We start from the raw sequence: 20,783 nt of genomic DNA, 5'->3' as shown, positions 1-20,783 counted from the left end.
TAGCTGTGCTTTGCTCTGTTCTAGTTCTGTCAATAAAGTGACTTAGAGCTGATACACATGTCTGATATTATATGTCACCATATATGTGATGAGTTTGTTGGGGAAGACCACTTGTATCAATACTGCAGTTCAAAACACAAAAGACCATCATGTTCCAGGTTTATTGGAAAAAAAAAAGTTGCTGTCTCTTCACTTGTTTGGAAAAGCAAAACTTAAGTGGATAACCACTAGGACATAACCATTTTTCACACACGACTTCACATCAATGACAAAGATGATTTAACAGGTGTGTAAAGTGTAGCGTACAGATATGTTGTATAAAGCTCTTCATCATTTCAGCTTATCAGTCTTTATAGAACACAAGAACATGTAAAGAATTTCCAACACAGCCAAATAAAATGTAATTTGTCCAACATAAAAAGAACAGAACAAAAACAACCTCGTAATGCTGTCGTCATACATTTGCTTGTGTTGGACTACATCACAGTTTCCTCAGCGGGTGGACAATAACTGATGGGTTCAGACTTCATATATACTTTTCTCAATATACAGTAATTCTGCCTAAAACAGAACACCTCTGAACCTCTGGATTATTTGAAGTTATTAAAAAATAAATAATTCTTTTCATTACACAGAAGACAGTAGTATTACATCCATAACACCCCCCCCCCCTTCCCCCTCCCTCTCAGGCCTCAATATGTGCAAACTGCAAGAGTTTTAAAAAGATAGCACTTAATGCAAGGACCATGGAAAACAAAACAATCAAGTGTTTTAAAATGAGCACTTAATCATAAGTACAGCAGATGTGACACAGGTATGATCTTAAAATTACAGGATGAATTGCAGGATGGTCACGACTGTCTACACCCTCCTCAGGCCAACAGTGGAGTAAAAGGACCTCAGTATTATTATTAAAGTCAGGAAAAATGGATAAAAAACCGGTGGTCCTAAAACCAAAGGAATATTTTTGGTACTGAATGACTATTCTATCATATTTGCCCTTATACAAAGGTAGGGTGAAATACTGAGCCAGTACATAAATGTAATATTGAGATGAAAATGATTTAGCATGTTTCTCTTCCACAGACATTCGTTCTTGTCACATCTCACTCATGGAAACAACATGTTTGCAATGATATTAAACAGAAATGATGCATCTTCACACAACAAATGTCACAATTCGTGCTTTGATGTCAAGCAGAAAACACTCTGCCTTAGCAATTTAACATCGACAGTCCATTTTTATACACCACAAAGTTTGTTTTTTTTTTTTGTTTTTTGTTCTTTTTAAACACAGATATGTCAACATGGTTGGGTTTGACAAACCTCCATCAAAGAGTCTTGGAGTGATTTTGATACCAGTCACTTGATAAAATAGCCATGGCTCAAACAGACTGTAGATTGTAGATTGTTTCTTTCATTAAAATGGACCATAAAATATCTCCATATAGCCCAAAGTGCACCCGCAAAGAAACATGGAATTCTTCTTGTCGTTTCCTGGTGGGTGTGAAAGGCATTCAGCTTTGTTTTGAGTAGAACCAAGACCAAGTCCACACAGATGCACAACAAATGCCCACACAGAAAACAAAAGCCAGGGGAATGCATGACTAAAACTTTGTTCCAAAAAGAATAATAATTAGAACAATGACTATGACAAAGAGGATCAAAATGACCAGCATCTTTCTGTTTTTCTTCTGATACTGTTCTGCCTGCAAAGAAAATGGAACAAAAAGTCAAAAATTTTCATTTGCTTTCAATTTCATGTAAGGATTTATGTATTTAAATGTGGTTAACGATACACTGATAGGATGTAACCACTGTAATGTCTTCAGCCTGCTGAAACTTAGCTTTTCTTTTCTTCTGTTGTTGTGAACATTCATTATTACATCTAAAATTATCCATTAAATACTGTATATTCAGTCTTTAATAGCCTAACCAGAAAAGTCAAACTAGTGGACAAAACATTAAATTACATGTAGGCTTGAGCATTTTGTGTTTACCTTTTGTAACTGTTTCAATCCATCCTCTGTTTTAACACAAGCCTGCTCCACATTGAAGTCGATTCGGTCCAGAACGGTGCCCTTAAAGAGAAATGGGGGATGATATTAGTGTATGATGTTTTCAGTGTTATTGCAAAACCCCTTCCTAATTTGGATTTGCTCTGTGTTTAGCCCTTCATAGTTTCTTCAATAATTATGATTCATTCACTCATTTTGTTAAAAAAAAAAACAAACAAATATAAAACGAAACATCTTAATATGCTGGATGTTTTACATTTCATAAGTCATGTGGGCATCTCGCTGACAAAAACCCACAATTACTTTTTTTTCCCCCTCTGTTACCTTTCAGTGAACAGCTCATTATTTAATACTGTCTCACTGTCACTTCAAATACCTGTTCAACCACCATTCCAGCTAAGTCGCGGAAAATCTCATTCAGATCTGAGATGGACTGCACTATTTGTCGGATCTCCCGCTCTCGTTCTTCAACCATAACTGTGTTCTGCTCCACCAGCATCAGCTGGTCGTCTGTGAACCCCTGGGAGAAAAAGAAAGGAAAGAATAACATTAGGTTATTTAAGAGTAAAAGTATTAATTAACTAATTTATTAATTATTTAATGGTAAAAAGTGACAAAAACCAACGTGAAAGGTAAGTACAAATGCTAAATTAAAATTTGCGTATGACATGCAAATGTACTTGTGATGATGATGATAATAATAATAATGATCATAAGTAATGATTCTGCTTTTATTACACAAATGGAAAAAGCCATGAAAGACACACACCTTGTCATATAGAGCTAAATCTTCATCCTCCTCCATTAAAGGTCCTGAGTCAAAAAAGTGCTTTGATCTCTCCTCACGATTCTTCATACCTGGTAGACAAAACAATTATACAATGCTTAGACGGCACTGGAACCAGGAAGATGAAAGTGATATGCCATGAGATATAACCCTGACAACAGTCAAATATGTGAGTAGAGACTGTAAGGAATGAGGATTTAGGAAGAACAAGACCAGCTTCTGTGTAGTTCTTACGTTTTAGGTAGCTGGACTGTGTGTGCCTGAAATTGGTGGAGAGGTCCTGGAGACTCTGTGCCAGAGATGACACCACATTTCTCAATAGTCTTTCCTCCTGCTCGGTGCAGTGGCCACAACGAGACTGCAAACCTGTCACAGCTCGCTGGCATCTGTGAAACATCTGCAGTGAACACAAAACTTGTGAGCAAGTAGAAACAAACAATGTTTCATTTCAAACTCCCTAAAAAAACAAAAAAAAAAACCCAAAAACATCACCAATTTAAAATGAATCTTATCTCAATTCCTAAACTGCATGAATATACCTGTGTGATCTCCTGGGTAGTGATTTCTATGGCATGTTCTTCTTCACTGCTGTCGTCCAGTGTGGGACGATTCATATGCTTGTCATGGAGTAAGGCCAGTTCCTTCATCTTCTGCCGAACCCGTGTGATTTCATACTGGATCTGAAAGGCAATGATTCACGGTTTACAACCAAGTAAAGACTTTATTTTGTATAAAATCTACTAGAGGAATGACCAGTTTGATTTGTAGACTTCTACTGGCTAAATTTATTTATTTACTCACATCTGATTTCTTTTCAAAAAATAATATAACAGTTAATTAAGCACAAAGATGTAGATCTACATATATTTAATTTCCAATTTCAATTGTACCTCATCGACTCCTTCTACCCATTTGGGGGGAAGTTTCTTGGTGACTCCAATGGCAGCTTCAGGGTCCAGACTAATGCCTGACACCAGGGCCATTCGATCATCTGCCAACTTTAAAATGCAAACAAATATTCTCATTAAAACATTTTATATAATCATTCTACACGATGATGGTGTACCATTTTATGAGTCTAAATTCTACCATGAAGGGAAACAGCAGTACCTCATCAAGCTCCTAATGTGATTGGCAGAAAGCAGAGTGGTCCCATCCAATATAGAATAAGGAAAAGGAGAGAAAGACAGAAGTAACAGAAAGTGAGCCCTGGAAAATCAGCAGTGAAGAACAGAAAGGTGTGTTTGCATCCTCTCCTACCAACAATTTAATTACTTTGAGATAAAAATACTAAATAGCAGAGATGCATAGAGTCTGTTTAAATTAATTCTAGCTGTTTTCACTTCATTGATGTTTGTTCTGAGGTTTTTACTGTGTACAAAACTGTAAAAATAGTTTGAATGCAAAATTAAATTATGATTTATCGAGAAACTACTGACAAAATAATTCCAGTTTTGGCAAATTATTCATTATAAGAAACACTAGGAATAAAGACAGAGCAGAAATGGTTGAGCTTCAAGATCATCTGAATATAAGTAACAAAAAGCAAAAAAGCACATTTTAAAAGAACATTTAAAATGAAAAAAAATCAATAAGTAATAGAAAATTCTAAAGTCATGTAACCGATTACAGTTACATGATTTTACAGATGTGACTCGATGTGGATAATTACGTCCCCCATGTGTGTCTTGTTTTATCTGGCAAAGCGCCCTGCTGCCCTATGGCAAAGTCAGTTATTTTAAACCTGAGGACGGAGCAGTTTCATTAAGCTGAATGTTCATCTTCAGATTGCAAACAAAGTAGTTTTAGTTGAGTCATTGCCTTTTAAATCTTTTTAACTGCAATACTGTAAAAAAATAAAAATAAAAAATAAAGGTAGCACACTCACTGACAACAATGACTTAGTGAAATACACCTGTGTGTCAGATATTTCTTTTTTAAGTTTTCACTTTGAGAGCTTGACTGTGGTTGACTGCTCTAAAAATAAAGTTCACAAGTCAGACTCAGAATTTTTTTCTCTGTAACAGTGGTGGAGTGTGCACAGACATTTAAATGAACAGTGTAATACAATATATATGGATGAAGCCTAATAGAAAAACAACAGGACCAAATGTACACTGAACACTACAAGACAAAAAAGATATTAGACTATATACATCATTTACCATATTAGCCTTTGACATCCACTTATTTCATTTGAGCTACATAACCCACAATGTGGTTGTAATCGTGTTCAAGTGTCCAGTGAGCAAAGGAGGAAAGGGTGGCTCTATAGCAGGATCTGTAGAAATTTTGTTCCCTATTCTTTTTACTCTAATTTCCTTTTAGAAGACTACTGGCAACTAATAACCTACTAAGTTAAACCTCAGCACAGCACTGTGTCATACACAGCATTGACAGACAGTGTCCATCCAGGAGGCACAACTATCTAAAGATCTCTGCTCTGTAGGTTTGGCTGTGTTAATATGTCTGTGTCATTGAAAGCAACAGCAGAGAAAACCAGGTTTATCAGAGAAAGGCTTAGGAGAAGTCATCGTTCATGCTGGTCAGTAGCTGGAATTTAGTGGCGTATTTCGGAAAATGTGGTACAGAAACCTTGCAAATGATGAGATACACCGTCATGTTCATGCCATGGGGTGTGTGGGCTGGCAGGAGAGAATCTACCTCAGCTGGCAGGTAACTGGTGAAAATGTCCGCAGCTGAGTGTGAATGGTCACACACACCTGCTTGCTGGTGAACTCTAGTGCAAACATTGCTGGTGAAGAGCTATAAAAGCTATCAAAAAAGGAGCCCCAACAGAAATGTGATGGCTAACTTGTCTTTGATAGTTCCTCAAAATTAAACTAAATGGATTTTAGTTGGGAAGTAGATAATGACAGGAATAAAAGTGAATAATACTTAGAGTACAGTGAAAAATTTGGAAATTGGAAAGTGAGATCAAACGAAGGCTGGTGTTGATAATGGATTACTTCTAGTGTAAAACAAGATGTTTTTCCAAAAACTGATGAGTTGTCCTCCTGTTTTTCTTCATGGCGTCAGTAGAGATAAGCCCAACACAAAGATTATTCTGAATGACAAACATTTGTTTTCAGGAGTCTAATTCAGCCTTTTCCCATGGTCCTTTCCTTGACATCTGACACATCACACATTTATACATTTCAAGAAGCAAACCAGCTACATTCTAGTGAAGGGTTGGGCGGTATAACAATAAAGGCTATGCCATGAGACAAACTGTCAGCAGAAAGAGATGTCACCATACTCTTTATAATGAGGTGTCTCTGAATGTCTCTACGTATATTGGGCAGAGCTTCCTGGAGCGTTTGAAATTGGGAGATGGGCCACTTCGCCTGAAACAACAGGGTGTCAATGATGTCTGCCAACATCATTGACACCCTTTTATCTAATAAAAAAATAAGACTTCAATATCAATATCACAATATAACAAATATATTTTATAACTGCCCACTTCTATTCTAGTGGAAAAATCAACTACAGGTCACAACCACAATTCTATCTAGACTGGATCAAAACATTATGGAGTTTTTTAGGAATGAGGAGCATAATGTGAATGTAAAAAACATGCTTTAACGTCCCCACCAATATGAACTAACCCTTCTATTATTGTTACTTATCTTCATTACTTAGAAATGACACCAGTTCAGACTAATCTTGAGCTGGTTTTATTCCCAGCGTTTAAATGAAATAAAGACTTTGAAAATATGGCTGCAAAGCCTGCCTCCTCTTCCTCCTCCACCATCTCCGTCAGTCCTGAAGTGACATGACGGGGAACACAAACACTACTGCTGCTGAAACCTTCCTGAAGGATAACTAGCAGCTCCTGGCACACAGCTGCACCTAGCTAACAGGTCTCAGTGACTGGCTACATGCAAACACACACAGTAAAATGTCAAAACGATGCAGACCACTCACCGCAGCATTGCTACGTGTACTCAGACGGGGGTCGTATGTACTCACTTGCTCAGCCAATATCTGCCGGTTTTGGATCGCATTGTTCCGCATTAACAAGAAGGCATCGGTCAGACGCCTAGTGGCCATGACTGCCTTGCTTGATATCTAACCTAACTCTGGACAAAGTGCGGATCAGGCGATGATTTATCAAATTATCTCCACAGCCGCTGAGCCGCTGCTAACGCACCGCTAGCTTTAGCTTTAGCTTGCGATAAATGATGAAGAAAGCTCACGATACAGCGCCTACAGTGGACGGCAGACGACCTTAAGCATATTCGTCAGTTAAGCTCCTCTAATACTTGAGTTAAGGATAGGAAACATGACCGCAAGTTTCTTCTGAAAGTTTGGATTTAACGTCAGGTTGGTAAATTTGGGTCCGCTTTAGGCAGCTGCGGAAGAAGGAAAACGTAAACACCTGCGTCAGCCGCTTCTTCTTCTACTGAATAACTGCGGCTGTCATCGAGGCGCATTACCGCCGCCCGCCGCCAGCGAACACACAGCAGCCTGTTTTATTTAATACCATGCAATAACCGGCCACAGGGTGATGTGATTGTTTTGTAAAATGGGTTTTGCAAGTTCAGTCTTGTTCTTGGGAACAGTAGTTTCAGTAGTTTGGGAAGAGACACAAGGAAAAACTGTGATAAGTAGATGCCACAATAAATACAAAGAGCCAATTTTATTCTGATTTGAATTTATTCAAAAATATTTGCCATTTGCTCAAGGAATGAACAACCAATCTGTCTGCTCTCTGGCCCTGCATCCTCATGTAACCTCTTTCCTCTTTTCTGTATGTTCATATCACGTCGAATTTGCTCTCTGGTTATGTTCTTAAAATGTTTTTGCTTCATTGGTTGAAAAGGAATTTCTACTGTTTCCATCTACATGGGAGATTCCCTCTCTTTTGCACTGATGTATATGTTTGAAATTCACTCTGATTTAATCTGTCGTCTTTGGCAGACAGTAAACTGTCTGTTGTTCTTTTAGCTGGACACAGCACTCAACACATGATCACACTGTTTTTACCTCTGTGTGTATGTTGTTACTATATGTGTGTGTGTGTGTCACAACAAAGACACACTTCTTTGGCTAATAACAGACAATAGTTGTTGTTTTTTTAGATATTTAATTATAAATAATTACATTTATTATGATCATCTTCTTGCTTTCTGTTTGCTGCACCTTTAACTACTTAATAGCAGACCAGTGCCAGCGCAGAAAACTTTGGACCTGCCAACTGGTCCTCCACTTTCAGTTTGTGGAGTTTTTTCATCAGATAACTTTCACTGCCTTACTTCACTCTTTTTGACCATGCTCGACCTGCACTCTTCCTAATGAAGCAAGTTGAGCTCACAGTTTGATCTTATGTCCCACTTCTTGCCTATTTTGGTTTGGTCTTGATTAGGCGAGGAGCAAAAATCACTGCCACTTGTTAACTGCAAAAATAATAATAAAAGAAATAATAAATAAGGACAATAACGGCGGTGGTTTAATTTGGATTTTCAGGCCCAGTGTGTGCAGCTGTTCTGCGGAGCCAGTTGTTGAATTCACATCTGCTCATTCACTCTGATGAACCTGGAGACCAGAGAGAGTCTGAGTCTCATTCCGATTTTAAGGCTTAAAGCCGCAGAATTTAGAAAATGCGTTGACTTATTGGAAAGGCACAATAGATCAGACAAGAGTGCGTGTCCCTGTGTGCGTATGTGTGCGTCTGAGTGTGTGTTCGTGCACTGGCGAGGCGGCGCCACTAATTTTAATTATGTGGCTGAAAGCTCCTCCTCCGCCCATTCGTTAATCCCTTATATCCGCTAATACCGAGGCACACATTTACTCTCAAGCACCAGCCGCCGTCCACCAGCATATCAAAGCTCCGTGTGGTGGAGCTCCGTGTGTGGGACAGTTTGTGTTCACATCTGCTGAAGTCTGAGGACAGAGAGACACAAGGTAAGGAGTCTTGGAGGGTTCAGCTTCCGCCGTCTTCCTGTCCTCTTGTCCTATCTGAACACCTGTAGACAGCAGAGGAAAGTCATGCCTGCCGTTCACTCTGGCTTCAAACTGTAATCCTGTCTGATGGATGGCCCTTTTAACCTTAATTGTTAATTTCTGAATGGCTTTCACACTTTGAGTGGAACAGCATGGTGCTGATTAAGATGATGGATTATTACATAGTAGTTTTTAGGGACTAAAACACCTTTGCAGATAATATACCTGCACAATTGTTTACCTGCACAATCAATAGTGCTACAGGCTTGTGTTAAATCACTTTTCATTTTTTAAAAAATTCTGGTCACAGTTAATAGTCTAATATAGGAGGCTATAGCTCTGCAACATAGAATCTGTTATGATATTACTCCCAATTATCAGCATCATAATAATCACTATATTCATGATAGAGTAGGTTAGATTTTCCCTGGTGGTTCCTGGAAATCCTCACTTACAAGAGAAGCAGCAGATGGTTTGAAGCCAGACACTCTGGTTGATCAATGTCCATTAACAGGGGAGTGTCTTACTCAATAATGGTGCATGCCCAAGGAATGGAGGCAAACCAGTTCATGTGAGTCACTGCCTGTGCCACTGCGGATGGCCTTAGACCTGTTATATGAAAGACTGCCTCCTTGTTCCTGCAACCTTTCTCGAGGTCATTACCTCATCCTGGGGTTGTTCATGTTGCTGTCGCCTCTGTGACTTTCCTGTCATTGTGTTTTCTCTTCATTCATTCAGCTGATTGGCATGGCCTCCTCTGATGACACAGAAGGGTCTCTGACACCTGTGGACTTCATTCAGCTGCAGCATTATATGGAATGTAAGTTTCACCTTCTCACTTTACATGATTTCAACAATGAATTAATGTTACTGGCATGTTAATACCGCATGTGACACATACAGTGACCAGATGAAGGGGTGCTTTTTTGGAGCTCAGGCTATATATGCATTTGCTATGGAGAGGGACAAAAAGGGAAACCTGTCCTTTGGGAAATTAATCAATCAGATCGATAAAGTCAAAATATTTATTGTTGTGTGCAACTGCCTTAATATACACTAGTCAAGACTTTATAATACTCCTCCTCATTTCAGAGGGAAATGTTGTAGTTATTATTCAACTGCAAGTTTTTTGTGTTATCTAGCTGCTTAAGATTTTACATACAAAACATACAATCAGCTCATGAAACATGAGATACTGTTACAGTTTAAACTGCCCAACTATGTATGATGTAGTTAAAATTATCATCCATCTTGACCAGCTGCAACAGTAAAATGCTGCTTCCACATTAACGCATCAATAACAACAGCCCTATAATATACTGTGCTATATAAGATACTTTTATTTTTGATACTTAAAGTATATTTAGCTGATAATACATTTGCACTTTTACTTCAGTAAGATTTTAGATGCATTACCTGTAGTTGCAATTAAGTATTTTCACATTGTTGTATGTTTCTGTAACTCAAGTAAAATATCTGCTTCTTTCAACACTGATGATTTAGAGGAAAAATCGTAGATTATAAATTTATAAGAATAATGATTTGGAAGTTGTCAGAAAGTCGAGAAAAACAGATACAAAAAGAGAGTTGAGGTAAGTGTAACTACATTCAAAGTCCAGGAGGAAGAGAAGAAGAAGAAAAATTGGCATGACTAAATTAGTCAGTATACTCTTTTAAATATACTCTCCCAATTTAAGTGCATGAAAGGAAGTAAAATTCTGAAACATCTGTGCAAACCTTCCTTGTGCTTGCCGAGAATCTGTCCTTCCAGAGATCTACACCACACAAAAAGTAAAAGCAGCAGTAGACACTAAGTGCTGACATCGAAATTATAAAAGAAACGACTGAGGAAGTTCCTCTTATTCACGCACCATCAACACAAAAACACTCCACAGTGTTCTCTGGAGGATCATTCGACACAAAAACACAAACAACAACTCCAAAATGTAAGTGCATGCTCTTGTGCCGGGGGTTTGAGCTAATGCAGAATTTGATAGACCTGTTGACAGGAAACAAAAAGTGGTATGGGGCTAAAAATAGGCTGCCTTCCACTCAGAGGCTTTGAAAGAAATGAAATTGGTCTGTAGGCTTTTAGTTTGGGGTGGAGGGGATAATGGATGAATGGATAATTACACCTGGACCTGAGAAAAGCACTGCTGGGTGTTATCTCCGACAGCGGGGCCAAAACCCAAATCTAATGTTGGATACACACAGTACGTCCATGTCCACAATATGTGATGAGCTCACACTTGTCTCCTGTTGTGGCACTCAGGAGCCATGTAAGCCATGTAAGGTGTGGGACAAATGGCAAATAGAAAAAGAACTGAATTAGTCACTGAGCATCTCTGTTCTCACTTTTTCTGTGGGATTCGTCTCTTTTTTTCATCCGTCATGTTCAGAGCAGACAGATGGCACAGATTCATCATCTGGAAAGTGTTAATGGAAGTGAATTTCATTTTGATTCACATCAGCCTATGTCTTTGCAGACAGCAGTTTGAGGGTGAAAGATGTGATCAAGGACTTTCACCCCGGAGGTCGCCTGGCCCAGCACAGCTTTGGGGAGGTCAGTCATAGTCACAGCATTTATGGAAACAGGTCTTTTCTGGACAATGATACACATGGATACACTTTATTTTACAAGTTAATAATTTGCCATTTCCTCTCATACATTTTTTAGGAAGTTTTCTAAAGAAAACAATTTGTACTAGTTATTGGGAAAATATGAATTTTCTCTGCAAAAATCTTCTTTTAAGCCCAAGTAAATATTTTATTATTCATTGAATATTGGAAACTTTATTCTATATATATCTTGAATTGTCTGCTTGGCTGTAGATAAATGTAACTTTTCTGCACTCTCAATTATGCTATTATTTGGAATTTATTGATTTGAAATGTACTAATTAAACATTGTCTCTGTTTTTCTGTAATTATGGTTACAAATATCATTGTTCTTCTAGTAAACTTCCTTGGAAATTATCCAGAAATTACAGTCCTGGTAAAATAGACCACTACCATAAATATTAAAGTTACACTAACACTTTCTTTGTCCTTGTGTCTCCTGTACTTGGATTTCTCTCATCAGTGCATGGACGCAGTGGGTTTCTGTCTCTTTCTCAAGACCTATCTAGAGGTGGATGACTTTCCTGCAGATTTCTGCCAGCGTCTTTTTCGATATTTCCAACACGTAGAGCAGGATGGGGACGCAAAGAGTCCACTGCCAAAAGGAGGTAAATCTCTTTTCATGTCTGAGCAGGTGTTTAGAGGAAATGCTTTGAGCTCTACAGTCACGCTCAGCTCAGATCTTGGTTGGGAATACACCTTGGAACAGCTTTGAAATTATTTCCCGATGGACAACCAGTACTAACAACACCCACCTGTTTGTCTGTTTGTTATCTTGTATCGCTGCATCACAGGAATGTGGCCACAGGCGTAGATCCGGAGATTTGTGCACCTGTTCCAATAACCAACCTTAGATAAAATGTTTGCTTCTATATGGCTCTTCCATTAGGAACTTAAAAAAACAACATAGACTTTAGTAATGTAATAAAGATTTCCAGTTTGGTCAGAAGGTTCTGTACATTTCTTTACTTTCAGGAGGGGTCTTTCTCCGTGATGTGTCCTGTTACTTCTCAGTGCTGGAGGAAGGACAGCCACGAGAGAAGCTTGAATGTTGGTTTCATCGACCTCTAATACATTTTTTGATGTGTTTGTTATGTTGCAACTGCTTTGTACATACATTCACAGCTGAATAATTAAGATTGATCATCTGAAGGTCAGAGAAAGTGAAGAAACAGTGGTGGGAACACTGATTTTCTGTGTTGCGTTTCTAGTTACTTTCAAACTTTACGACAAAGATGGCAACGGACTCCTGGACAGCTCTGTAAGTTACTCAAAGTCACCGGCAAGTTTCTCACAAATTCACAGAATATTTGGGATGCTTCAGTATTCACTCACAACAGTGCACACTTTCTGTTTGCAATTAGGTCTGTTAATTGTCTCAGGTGGTCTTGGGCCTCTTAACTGACACTGGGGACCCCAGAAAACCTCCAAGTCAAATTATTGTGGGTCTCAACAAAAGTCTCTGTTGGCACTTTGAATTTATTTGCAAATTGAAATAGTAAAAGGTAGCACAGAAAGTGCTTCTGACAATGAACAGGCAGCTTATGTACAGCATATATTGTTGACGTCGCAGCTGCTGACATGGACACAATCACAGCACCACCACCACAAATATGTACAAACTATAAATCAAGGCGAGTTTAACCTCATTTAACCTCATGTTCCTGCTTATCTGCTGCAGATTTGAAAAGCCTTATTTATGGTCCAATAAACATAAACCAGCTCATATCCAAAAGAGAAAACAAAAACAGCTCTCAAGCCAACCTCATATCATTGAACAAACAAGTAAGACCCAACTGCACTTGGACGATAATTTTCAGCTTTATTTGGCAGAAAAGGTCCTCACAATGTTTGTCAATCACACATTATTTTTAATTTTGTGGAGTTCTATGCTTATTTAGATTGAGTAGTTGGTTTAGCACATCATGATTGTCATAGACCAACGTATTTTGCACTGTGATTCAAGATGGATGAGGCTACTGTGAATGTGAACCCTGCTGTCTCTCTGTCAGGAAGTGGATCGTATAATCACCCAGATGATGCGAGCTGCTGATTACCTGGGCTGGGATGTGACTGAGCTCAGACCAGTATGAGTCTACTTTTTGTTTGTTTCTTTTTTTTTTTTTTTTAAATTTAAAATCTGCATGATTTTAGATTCTATCATAACAATTTTTTGCTACAACAGAAAAGGTTTTGAAGTTGTTATGTGAAATGACTGCTACGCAAGAGAGCTTCATTACAGTAGCTTAGAGCTTCAGGAGCTCATGAACATAACAAAAAATGACTTGGGATGCAATAAACTGATCACAAATGAGAAATAATCAATATATGTTTGTAATGATGCAGGTGCTCAAAGATATGATGACGGCAATCGATGTGGATGACAGTGGGACCGTCACACTGGAAGAATGGCTGAAGGGAGGCATGAACAATGTGCCTTTACTTGTTCTGCTTGGGCTCAAGGTAAAAAAAAAAACACATACACACATACAATTTATTTCCTCAGAACCTCGGTTGTCTTGTTAACGTTGCTCTGTGCAACACCTTTTTGTGCTCCATTGTCAGTCATCCTTTGTAATGTCCTTTCTCTTTCCCTCACCTACAGATGACAGAGCGGGATGGGCAGCATATTTGGAGGATGAAGCACTTTAACAAGCCGACCTACTGTAGCGTGTGTCAGAGCATGCTGCTCGGCCTCGGGAAGCAAGGACTCTGCTGCACCTGTAAGAGCTCACAGCTGCCACCAGGGGGCAGACATGTACCTTGTACACAGTACAAATTAAGTGGAAGGGTCAAACCTTTTCCACTTTCCTTATATTGTCTGTTATTTGTCAGGGTCACAGTCATAATTTTCTATAATTGATACATGTAATTAGCTATAAAATAATAAAAGTTCTAGTAGAGAACTTTTATCATTACTTCTGTAATGTGGGTCTATTTCTTTTCCCGCAGGTTGCAAGTACACTGTCCACAGTCAGTGTGCCAACAAGAATCCTGAATCCTGTGCTCGTACCTTTGTCAAATCCAAAAAGGAGATTGGTGTAAGAAAGCACAACAACCCCTTTTCACTCCCAGTTCCTTCCACTGGTTTGAGCCTTTGAGCTTTAAATTATATTTTATTCACCATATTTTTTAGAGAACACATGCATGTCCACTCTCTTTTTTTCCAAACGGCAGTGACTGTAAACACATTAACAACGTTAGGGTGCATTAGTCAGTAAGTGCCTCCCATCAGTATTTTTTTTCAAGTGCGAATTACAGCCGGTACAGTCTTCTCTGTACATCTGTTAAATGTCCTTATTTTGCACAAGCATAGACAATGATCTGTTCACTGTCTTTTTCCAGTGCCGTGTCACAGCCACAACTCACTGATTCACAATATCTGTAATGGATCACAACACTGAGCTGCCCAAAATGTTTCAGCTACTTGGAAACGTTTAAAGTGCCAGTGTGCTTTACGGATATTTGATCCGGTGATGCACGCCTGCCAAGGCAATGGTTATCCAAAAAGTCATAAATCCAAAGCTGTCTATAGTCTCAACAGCTGCTCTTGAGGAAGGTGTGGTCTGTGCTGATTCTTTTAAAGTAAATAATGATGTTATTTTTCCTTCAGTCATTCAGGGCTGGATTGTTTTGTTGGCACTACAGCAGCGAACATGAACATTGTTTCTGCAGCTGCATTTGATTAGCCCCATAAGACCTGTCTAGACATTAGAAGTCCAGTAGAAGAATATGTGAAAATAATATTGCAGTCACTTCCATGGGTGCAAAAAGGTTGAAAGCAAAAATAATACTAAATAAAAACAGGTTACAGAAGTGGGAAAACACCTCTTTCTTCTACTGTGTGTCTCAGGTAGCAGCTCACGACTGGATCAGAGCTGACTGTAACTCTACCAAGTGTCAGGTCTGCCACAAGAAGATCAAAACTTTAGTGGGGAGGCGTTGTGTGTGGTGCCAGGAGATGGTGAGGATTGTGTGTGTTTTTGTACATTAAAGCACGAATTAGAGAGGATCACTTCTGTCTGTGTTCACTGAGTTTTGTTTCCTTTTAAGCGTCATGATGAGTGTATTTTCTCGGGCATATCGTCCTGTGATTGTGGACCACTGAGAGATCATATTCTGCCTCCATGGGCCATATATGCCGTGTCAAAGGTAAAATCAGCAGCTTAACCAAAAATAAATAAATCTTACACCATTAATTTGGCTTTAGGAAATTCTGACTCTTAGAATCATTATTACTTGTCTGTTGGCTAATTGTCCCTTGTTTCCTTCAGGAGGAGGACACCAACCTGTTAAATGTTACCCCTGATGGTCACATCCTGCAGGTCTGACTTTATCAAATCTTCCTACATATTTTCATTTCTTTTCCAACTCTACACCCATGTGTTTTCTCTGCTAGGTTTCTTACAAGTTGTCTCCTCAAACTACCATCTGCATACCATTGCTTTTGGGAGAATCTCCAATTTGAGTGATTTGTCATGTTATTTATTTATTTATTTATTTATTTATTTGTGGGGGGATTTTCATGTTTAAAAAGACTCTACTTTCTCAGCTAATGTGTTTGTAGTCTATACAACGGTGCCACTCACCTTCTGTAAGCTTGAACAGCAGCTATTATGTTTGTTTTTAACATATGGTTATGATCAGAAGTTGTCTTTCTTAAAAGACTCTCATAGCTCTTACGTCTGTCCAGGTGCTCAGTATGTCTAAAACACTGTATGGCTGATCACACTGCTTGTGTTTGTAGTGCAGCTTATGTTTTTATGGAGATATCTTTAAGTACATTTTCGAACATTCACTGCCAACATTTTTCAGCTGAATAAAATCTAAAACATATCTGCTGTGGCCATTACAGTACATCGCCCTCACCTTGAATGGTGATGATGATGCCGCCTCAAATAATTTTGTAAAACCTGTGCAGTTGCTTGAATGGCAGCATGAGTCCATCTGTCCAAACACTGAAACATAGATTTGCCAGATGAGTTAAACAGTCCAGTGGATCTTAATCAGTTGCACATTTTTCTTTAGATCGTTCCAATTCCTGACACCCATCCTCTGTTGGTGTTTGTAAACCCAAAAAGTGGAGGAAAGCAGGGTGAAAGGTAAGCAGCTCAAAGTCTTGATATGGATAAATTATCAGTATGGCAGCATAACATTTTTATACAGTATGTATGTGTATATACAGATATTATGATGTGTTGTTAAAGATTGTCCTGCATTACATTACAGTTTTGATACCATTAATGTCATTGGCAGCTCATTGTGATAATATAGTGTTAATCGCTCCCCTATGATTTTCACCCCAGCTGTAAAGGTAATTAAATGAGTTTTACAATAAGAATATGTTCCTACTTACTTTCTTTCTGTCTGTATGTTTTCCACAGAGTGCTCAGGAAGTTTCAGTACCTGCTGAACCCACGTCAAGTGTACAACCTGTCCAGTGGAGGTCCTGCACCAGGGTACAGAGCACTTTCATTACTGTGGGACTCACAGTTTGTCCGTCTCCTGCTCTTCACATTAATTTTGACTTTGTCTTTTAGACTGCACTTCTTCCACAATCTGCGTGAATACAGGATCTTGGTTTGTGGAGGAGATGGGACAGTTGGTTGGCTCCTGGACGCTATAGGTACTGCAGCTCCCTCTGGGTCACAGTGAGCTGACTGAGGTAACTATGTCTAAGGCTAAATATTGTACCTGTGATTTCAGACAAAGCTGACCTTCAGGTGAATCCTCCAGTGGCTGTCCTGCCTCTGGGAACTGGGAACGACCTGGCTCGCTGTCTGCGCTGGGGAGGAGGTAAAACCATGAACACCTCTAAACCACACAAGTATCACTCAGGTATTGGCTCTGACATTAGCACCATATGTTATGTACTTATCCTCTTAATACCATGAAAGGCTACGAGGGGTCGGACTTGAGAGAGATCCTGAAGGAGATTGAAGCCAGCGAGAAGGTTCCCATGGACCGCTGGAGCATCCAGGTGATACCAGAAGACCCCCAGGAGGCTGGAGACCCTGTACCCTATGAGATCATCAACAACTACTTTTCTATTGGAGTGGTGAGTCACTACCTCAAAAGGGAGGAATAACAGCATACATACCAGACATACTTATTAAATTGATTCTTCAATGCTATTAGCAATATTCAATCCTAAAAAAATCTGTTAATTTCTCCCTTGACATAAAGGGAAAGTGGAATACACTGCTTAAAATATGACCTACTATGATTGTATTTGTGCCCATGTGAGCAGGATGCCTCTATTGCTCATCGTTTCCACTCTATGAGAGAGAAACATCCCCAGAGGTTCAATAGCAGGTAGGGATTCACTTTAAAGTGTTTTTTCAATGAAAAATGTAACAGGGATGATTTTTTAAAATCAGTGATAGTGAAATCATTGTTGTTCTATTTTGTTTTTCAGAATGAAGAACAAACTTTGGTATTTTGAGTTTGCCACTTCTGAGACCATCTCTGCCTCTTGTAAGAAGCTGAAGGAGTGCCTCATGATTGAGGTGAAAAATCCTCCTACGGTCATCCTGCTGTTTCACTGAAACTAATAATTTGTAACTCACACAATTGCTCATGTTTTAAGCCTTGCTTTTGTTTAGTTGTGTATAAACAAAACAGCCTGTTGTTGTACCTCCACCAGTGCTGTGGGAGACAGCTGGATCTAAGCAGCATGTCTCTGGAGGGCATAGCTGTCCTCAACATACCCAGCATGCACGGAGGCTCCAACCTCTGGGGCGAGTCCAAGAAGCCTGATGGTGTGCCAGATGTGGAGCACAGTGAGGTTATCACTGACCCCGAACTTCTTAAAACAATTCCACAGGGTAAGGTGTGGCTGGTTGGACCATCTGTACTCTCCTAAATCACCTAACCTATGGTGTCCAAATATTATCATGATATTATAATATCATTATCAATACTGATTTAATCTTTCATGTCTTCTCTGTGTTTCGCCACTCTGCAGACATGAGCGATAAGCGTTTGGAGGTGGTGGGCCTGGAAGGAGTTATAGAGATGGGACAAATCTATACTGGGCTGAAGAGCGCCGGGCACAGACTGGCACAGACCTCTCAAATTACCATCAGGTTGTGTACTTTTACCCACATACGAATGACAAAAGAAAACCCGACGAGGCTTTCCTGTTATTTCATCCCTCTCCGTGCCATGCATGCACATTTGGACATGATGTTCACATATAATTGATACAGGATAATTAAATCTCACCGTCACTCCTTCCTCTGTGTAGGACAACCAAGGCCCTGCCCATGCAGATTGATGGGGAGCCATGGATGCAACCTCCTTGTACTGTAAGTGTTATTAACCATTCAAATCAAATGTTAATGGTGAAGACTCAGACACTGTTCTAGATTAATTAAAAATAGCAACAGCACATTTTTAACACATTTTAAGCTCAGTAATTAAACTTAATCATACATTAATTTTGATTACTGTGACAGAGACATGTTACTACTACAGCAATGATAATAGCAGCACTGGGCTTAACAGATATGCATCAGTCTATATCAGTCATATCAAATAACGAGTTCATCAAAACTCTGTTTTTTGATTTGTTATAGATCCACATAAATCACAAGAACCAGGCTAACATGCTCATGGCTGCACCAACTAAACCATCCAGCTTCTTTCACCTCAAGTAGAGAAGTGCTTCCACTGCATCCTCCAGTCTGCACAGGGTCACAGCGGACCACCTATATTACTGTGAAAATGAGTGTGTAACTGTGTGTGTGTTTCATTAAGTGTTGATGTGTGTGTCCTTTGCACTTAATCCCTGATATGATTCTGGACTAAAGTGCAAATTTCACGACACAGTCTGATCACTGCTATTGTGTGCCAACCCATTTTTTGTGTTTGTAAATAAAAGAGCTAAGCATATCTTCACTATATGAATATGGAATATATATTATATATTTTATGTTGCAATTGCTTTTTCTGTGGTTAATCAAATTTTCAGTTGTGTGCCATTGAATTTTTACCTGTAATTCCTGATGCAGCTAGTGACGACCTGGCTTTGTTTGGACCTTCATAAGCTCACAGCAGCTCACATTGTTCAACAACACTGTCCTACCTTTCTGTTCAGATACCTTTCACTGTCAGTGTTCATCCAATTGAAAGAAAACTATACAGTATAATGCATTTATTTCTGTTTTTTTTTTTTTTTTTACTGTTTCTTAAATAGGTGCGGATATTGACAAATAATGTTGTGACAAACATTTGATGAATTGATCTTCAGTTATAACTGAGTGCTGGTTTGGTATAGCGCTCCTAGATTTAACAAGTTGTGTATAATAACCTCCTCTGTATTGTTGTCCTGCAATTTTGGTGACAAGTTACACCTTTGGGATTAGGCTTTTTAAAAATTGTCACAAAATACACAGAAACCTTGGGAAATGTAATAAAACATTTCTGAGTGCAAGTAATGAAATCATGCAAAAATGTATTTGAAGTTATCCAAAATAATCTATTTTGTGAGTCTTGTGTTGAATTGTCAGTGTACTTGTAACATGTAACATTCTCATATGTTAATTTATGGTCTTAATGTCAATTGTTTAACTGTTATTTGCATGTATGTCTTGACAGTATTGTATTGTCATTGTCAGTGATCAGTCATGCAACATTACATTGACAAAATATATTTGATTGTCCTCAGACTGATTATTTGACTGATAAAATAAATAATTACAATCAGTACTTATTATGAGGATTACCAGTTTTCACCAAAATCTTATAAGAGCAAATGGCAGCATACTCAAAAGTTTACCAAATTAGATGTGTCTTTGTAACATATAACTTACTCAAAATAGAAAAAGAGGCTATTTGCATGTAAGAAATGTATCTGCAACACAAGATGTCACGTCGCTTATCTGTCATAAAGGTATTTGTCAACAATGCTTATATTTTGAATTGACTAGTATTATTTCTATGCGGTGGTAGTGTAAATACAGCCCAATAATAGAAATTTTAAGTAATGCTCAACTCTTCCAAATACCAAAGCATAACAGCACATAGTGAAGCAGGCTTTGGGGAGAGAGAGAGTGTGTGAAAGGTGGAAAGTGGAAGTGGAAAGGTGGTAAAGCCTGTTTATGTGTGTGTGTGTGTGTGTGTGTGTGTGTGTGTGTGTGCGCGCGCACATGTGAGAGAGAGAGAGAGACACTTGCACTTTCTTGGTAGACATAAGGAGTCACTGACACAGCATCGGGGATGAGAGGGAAGCTGGTGAAAATGAAAGATGAGATATATATTTTCTTATAAACACCCTGAAAATCTAAAAAAGTGCAATATTCTCAAATTTACATGTGAAATCTAGCTGGACTTGTTCTGCGTATAAAAGGATTATCGAGCGCTGACGCAACAAGACTGAATTAATTATTGTAAATGTCACTCACTGT

The 20,783-nt window shown here is 38.8% G+C and overlaps 2 protein-coding genes across 4 annotated transcripts; one reads left to right on the top strand and one right to left on the bottom strand.

The window, feature by feature from the left end:
• Window positions 1-142: 142 nt before the first annotated feature.
• stx16 (syntaxin 16) lies at window positions 143-7,212 on the bottom strand. 3 transcript variants are annotated; one of them, XM_071494892.1, is made up of 8 exons: window positions 6,736-7,212; window positions 3,696-3,803; window positions 3,345-3,485; window positions 3,040-3,202; window positions 2,788-2,876; window positions 2,395-2,538; window positions 2,001-2,081; window positions 143-1,709 (listed from the first exon to the last, which is right to left on the bottom strand). In XM_071494892.1, exons 1-8 carry the CDS (start codon window positions 6,859-6,861, stop codon window positions 1,608-1,610), a joined length of 954 nt encoding a protein of 317 aa, XP_071350993.1. In that variant the 5' UTR covers window positions 6,862-7,212; the 3' UTR covers window positions 143-1,607. The 3 variants fall into 3 exon arrangements, with proteins under 3 accessions (XP_071350993.1, XP_071350994.1, XP_071350995.1); XM_071494893.1 differs by having other exon boundaries at window positions 6,781-7,211; XM_071494894.1 differs by lacking the exon at window positions 6,736-7,212 and adding an exon at window positions 3,916-6,725.
• A 1,319-nt stretch (window positions 7,213-8,531) lies between these two features.
• dgkab (diacylglycerol kinase, alpha b) lies at window positions 8,532-20,029 on the top strand. Its single transcript, XM_071494888.1, has 24 exons — window positions 8,532-8,715; window positions 9,493-9,574; window positions 11,241-11,317; window positions 11,837-11,981; window positions 12,349-12,423; window positions 12,585-12,634; window positions 13,386-13,460; window positions 13,720-13,836; window positions 13,979-14,096; window positions 14,326-14,414; window positions 15,227-15,337; window positions 15,427-15,525; window positions 15,648-15,698; window positions 16,402-16,475; window positions 16,758-16,832; window positions 16,914-16,999; window positions 17,080-17,169; window positions 17,271-17,431; window positions 17,624-17,688; window positions 17,792-17,882; window positions 18,020-18,200; window positions 18,341-18,461; window positions 18,623-18,683; window positions 18,954-20,029. The coding sequence occupies exons 2-24, from the start codon at window positions 9,502-9,504 to the stop codon at window positions 19,032-19,034; spliced, it is 2,166 nt and encodes a 721-aa protein (XP_071350989.1). The 5' UTR covers window positions 8,532-8,715; window positions 9,493-9,501; the 3' UTR covers window positions 19,035-20,029.
• The last annotated feature ends 754 nt before the right edge of the window (window positions 20,030-20,783 follow it).

This window comes from Trachinotus anak, unplaced genomic scaffold, assembly GCF_046630095.1.
Source record: "Trachinotus anak isolate AG129_WGS33_773 ecotype Australia unplaced genomic scaffold, CSIRO_AGI_Tana_v1 ptg000013l, whole genome shotgun sequence".
Classification (NCBI taxonomy): Eukaryota; Metazoa; Chordata; class Actinopteri; order Carangiformes; family Carangidae; genus Trachinotus; species Trachinotus anak.
Note: the sequence above shows the minus strand (reverse complement) of the source record. Positions and strands in the feature narration are given on the sequence as shown.

Bases quoted from the DNA above. Each gene is read 5' to 3' on its own strand.
- dgkab (XM_071494888.1), top strand. From the start codon at position 9,502: ATGGCCTCCTCTGATGACACAGAAGGGTCTCTGACACCTGTGGACTTC. The intron at 16,476-16,757 runs GTAAGCAGCTCA...TGTTTTCCACAG, and splicing joins GGAGGAAAGCAGGGTGAAAG to AGTGCTCAGGAAGTTTCAGT. The intron at 18,684-18,953 runs GTAAGTGTTATT...GATTTGTTATAG, and splicing joins GGATGCAACCTCCTTGTACT to ATCCACATAAATCACAAGAA.
- stx16 (XM_071494892.1), bottom strand. From the start codon at position 6,861: ATGGCCACTAGGCGTCTGACCGATGCCTTCTTGTTAATGCGGAACAAT. The intron at 2,082-2,394 runs GTATTTGAAGTG...TTTCTCTTTAAG, and splicing joins CTGGAATGGTGGTTGAACAG to GGCACCGTTCTGGACCGAAT. The intron at 1,710-2,000 runs GTAAACACAAAA...TTTTCTTTGCAG, and splicing joins GATTGAAACAGTTACAAAAG to GCAGAACAGTATCAGAAGAA.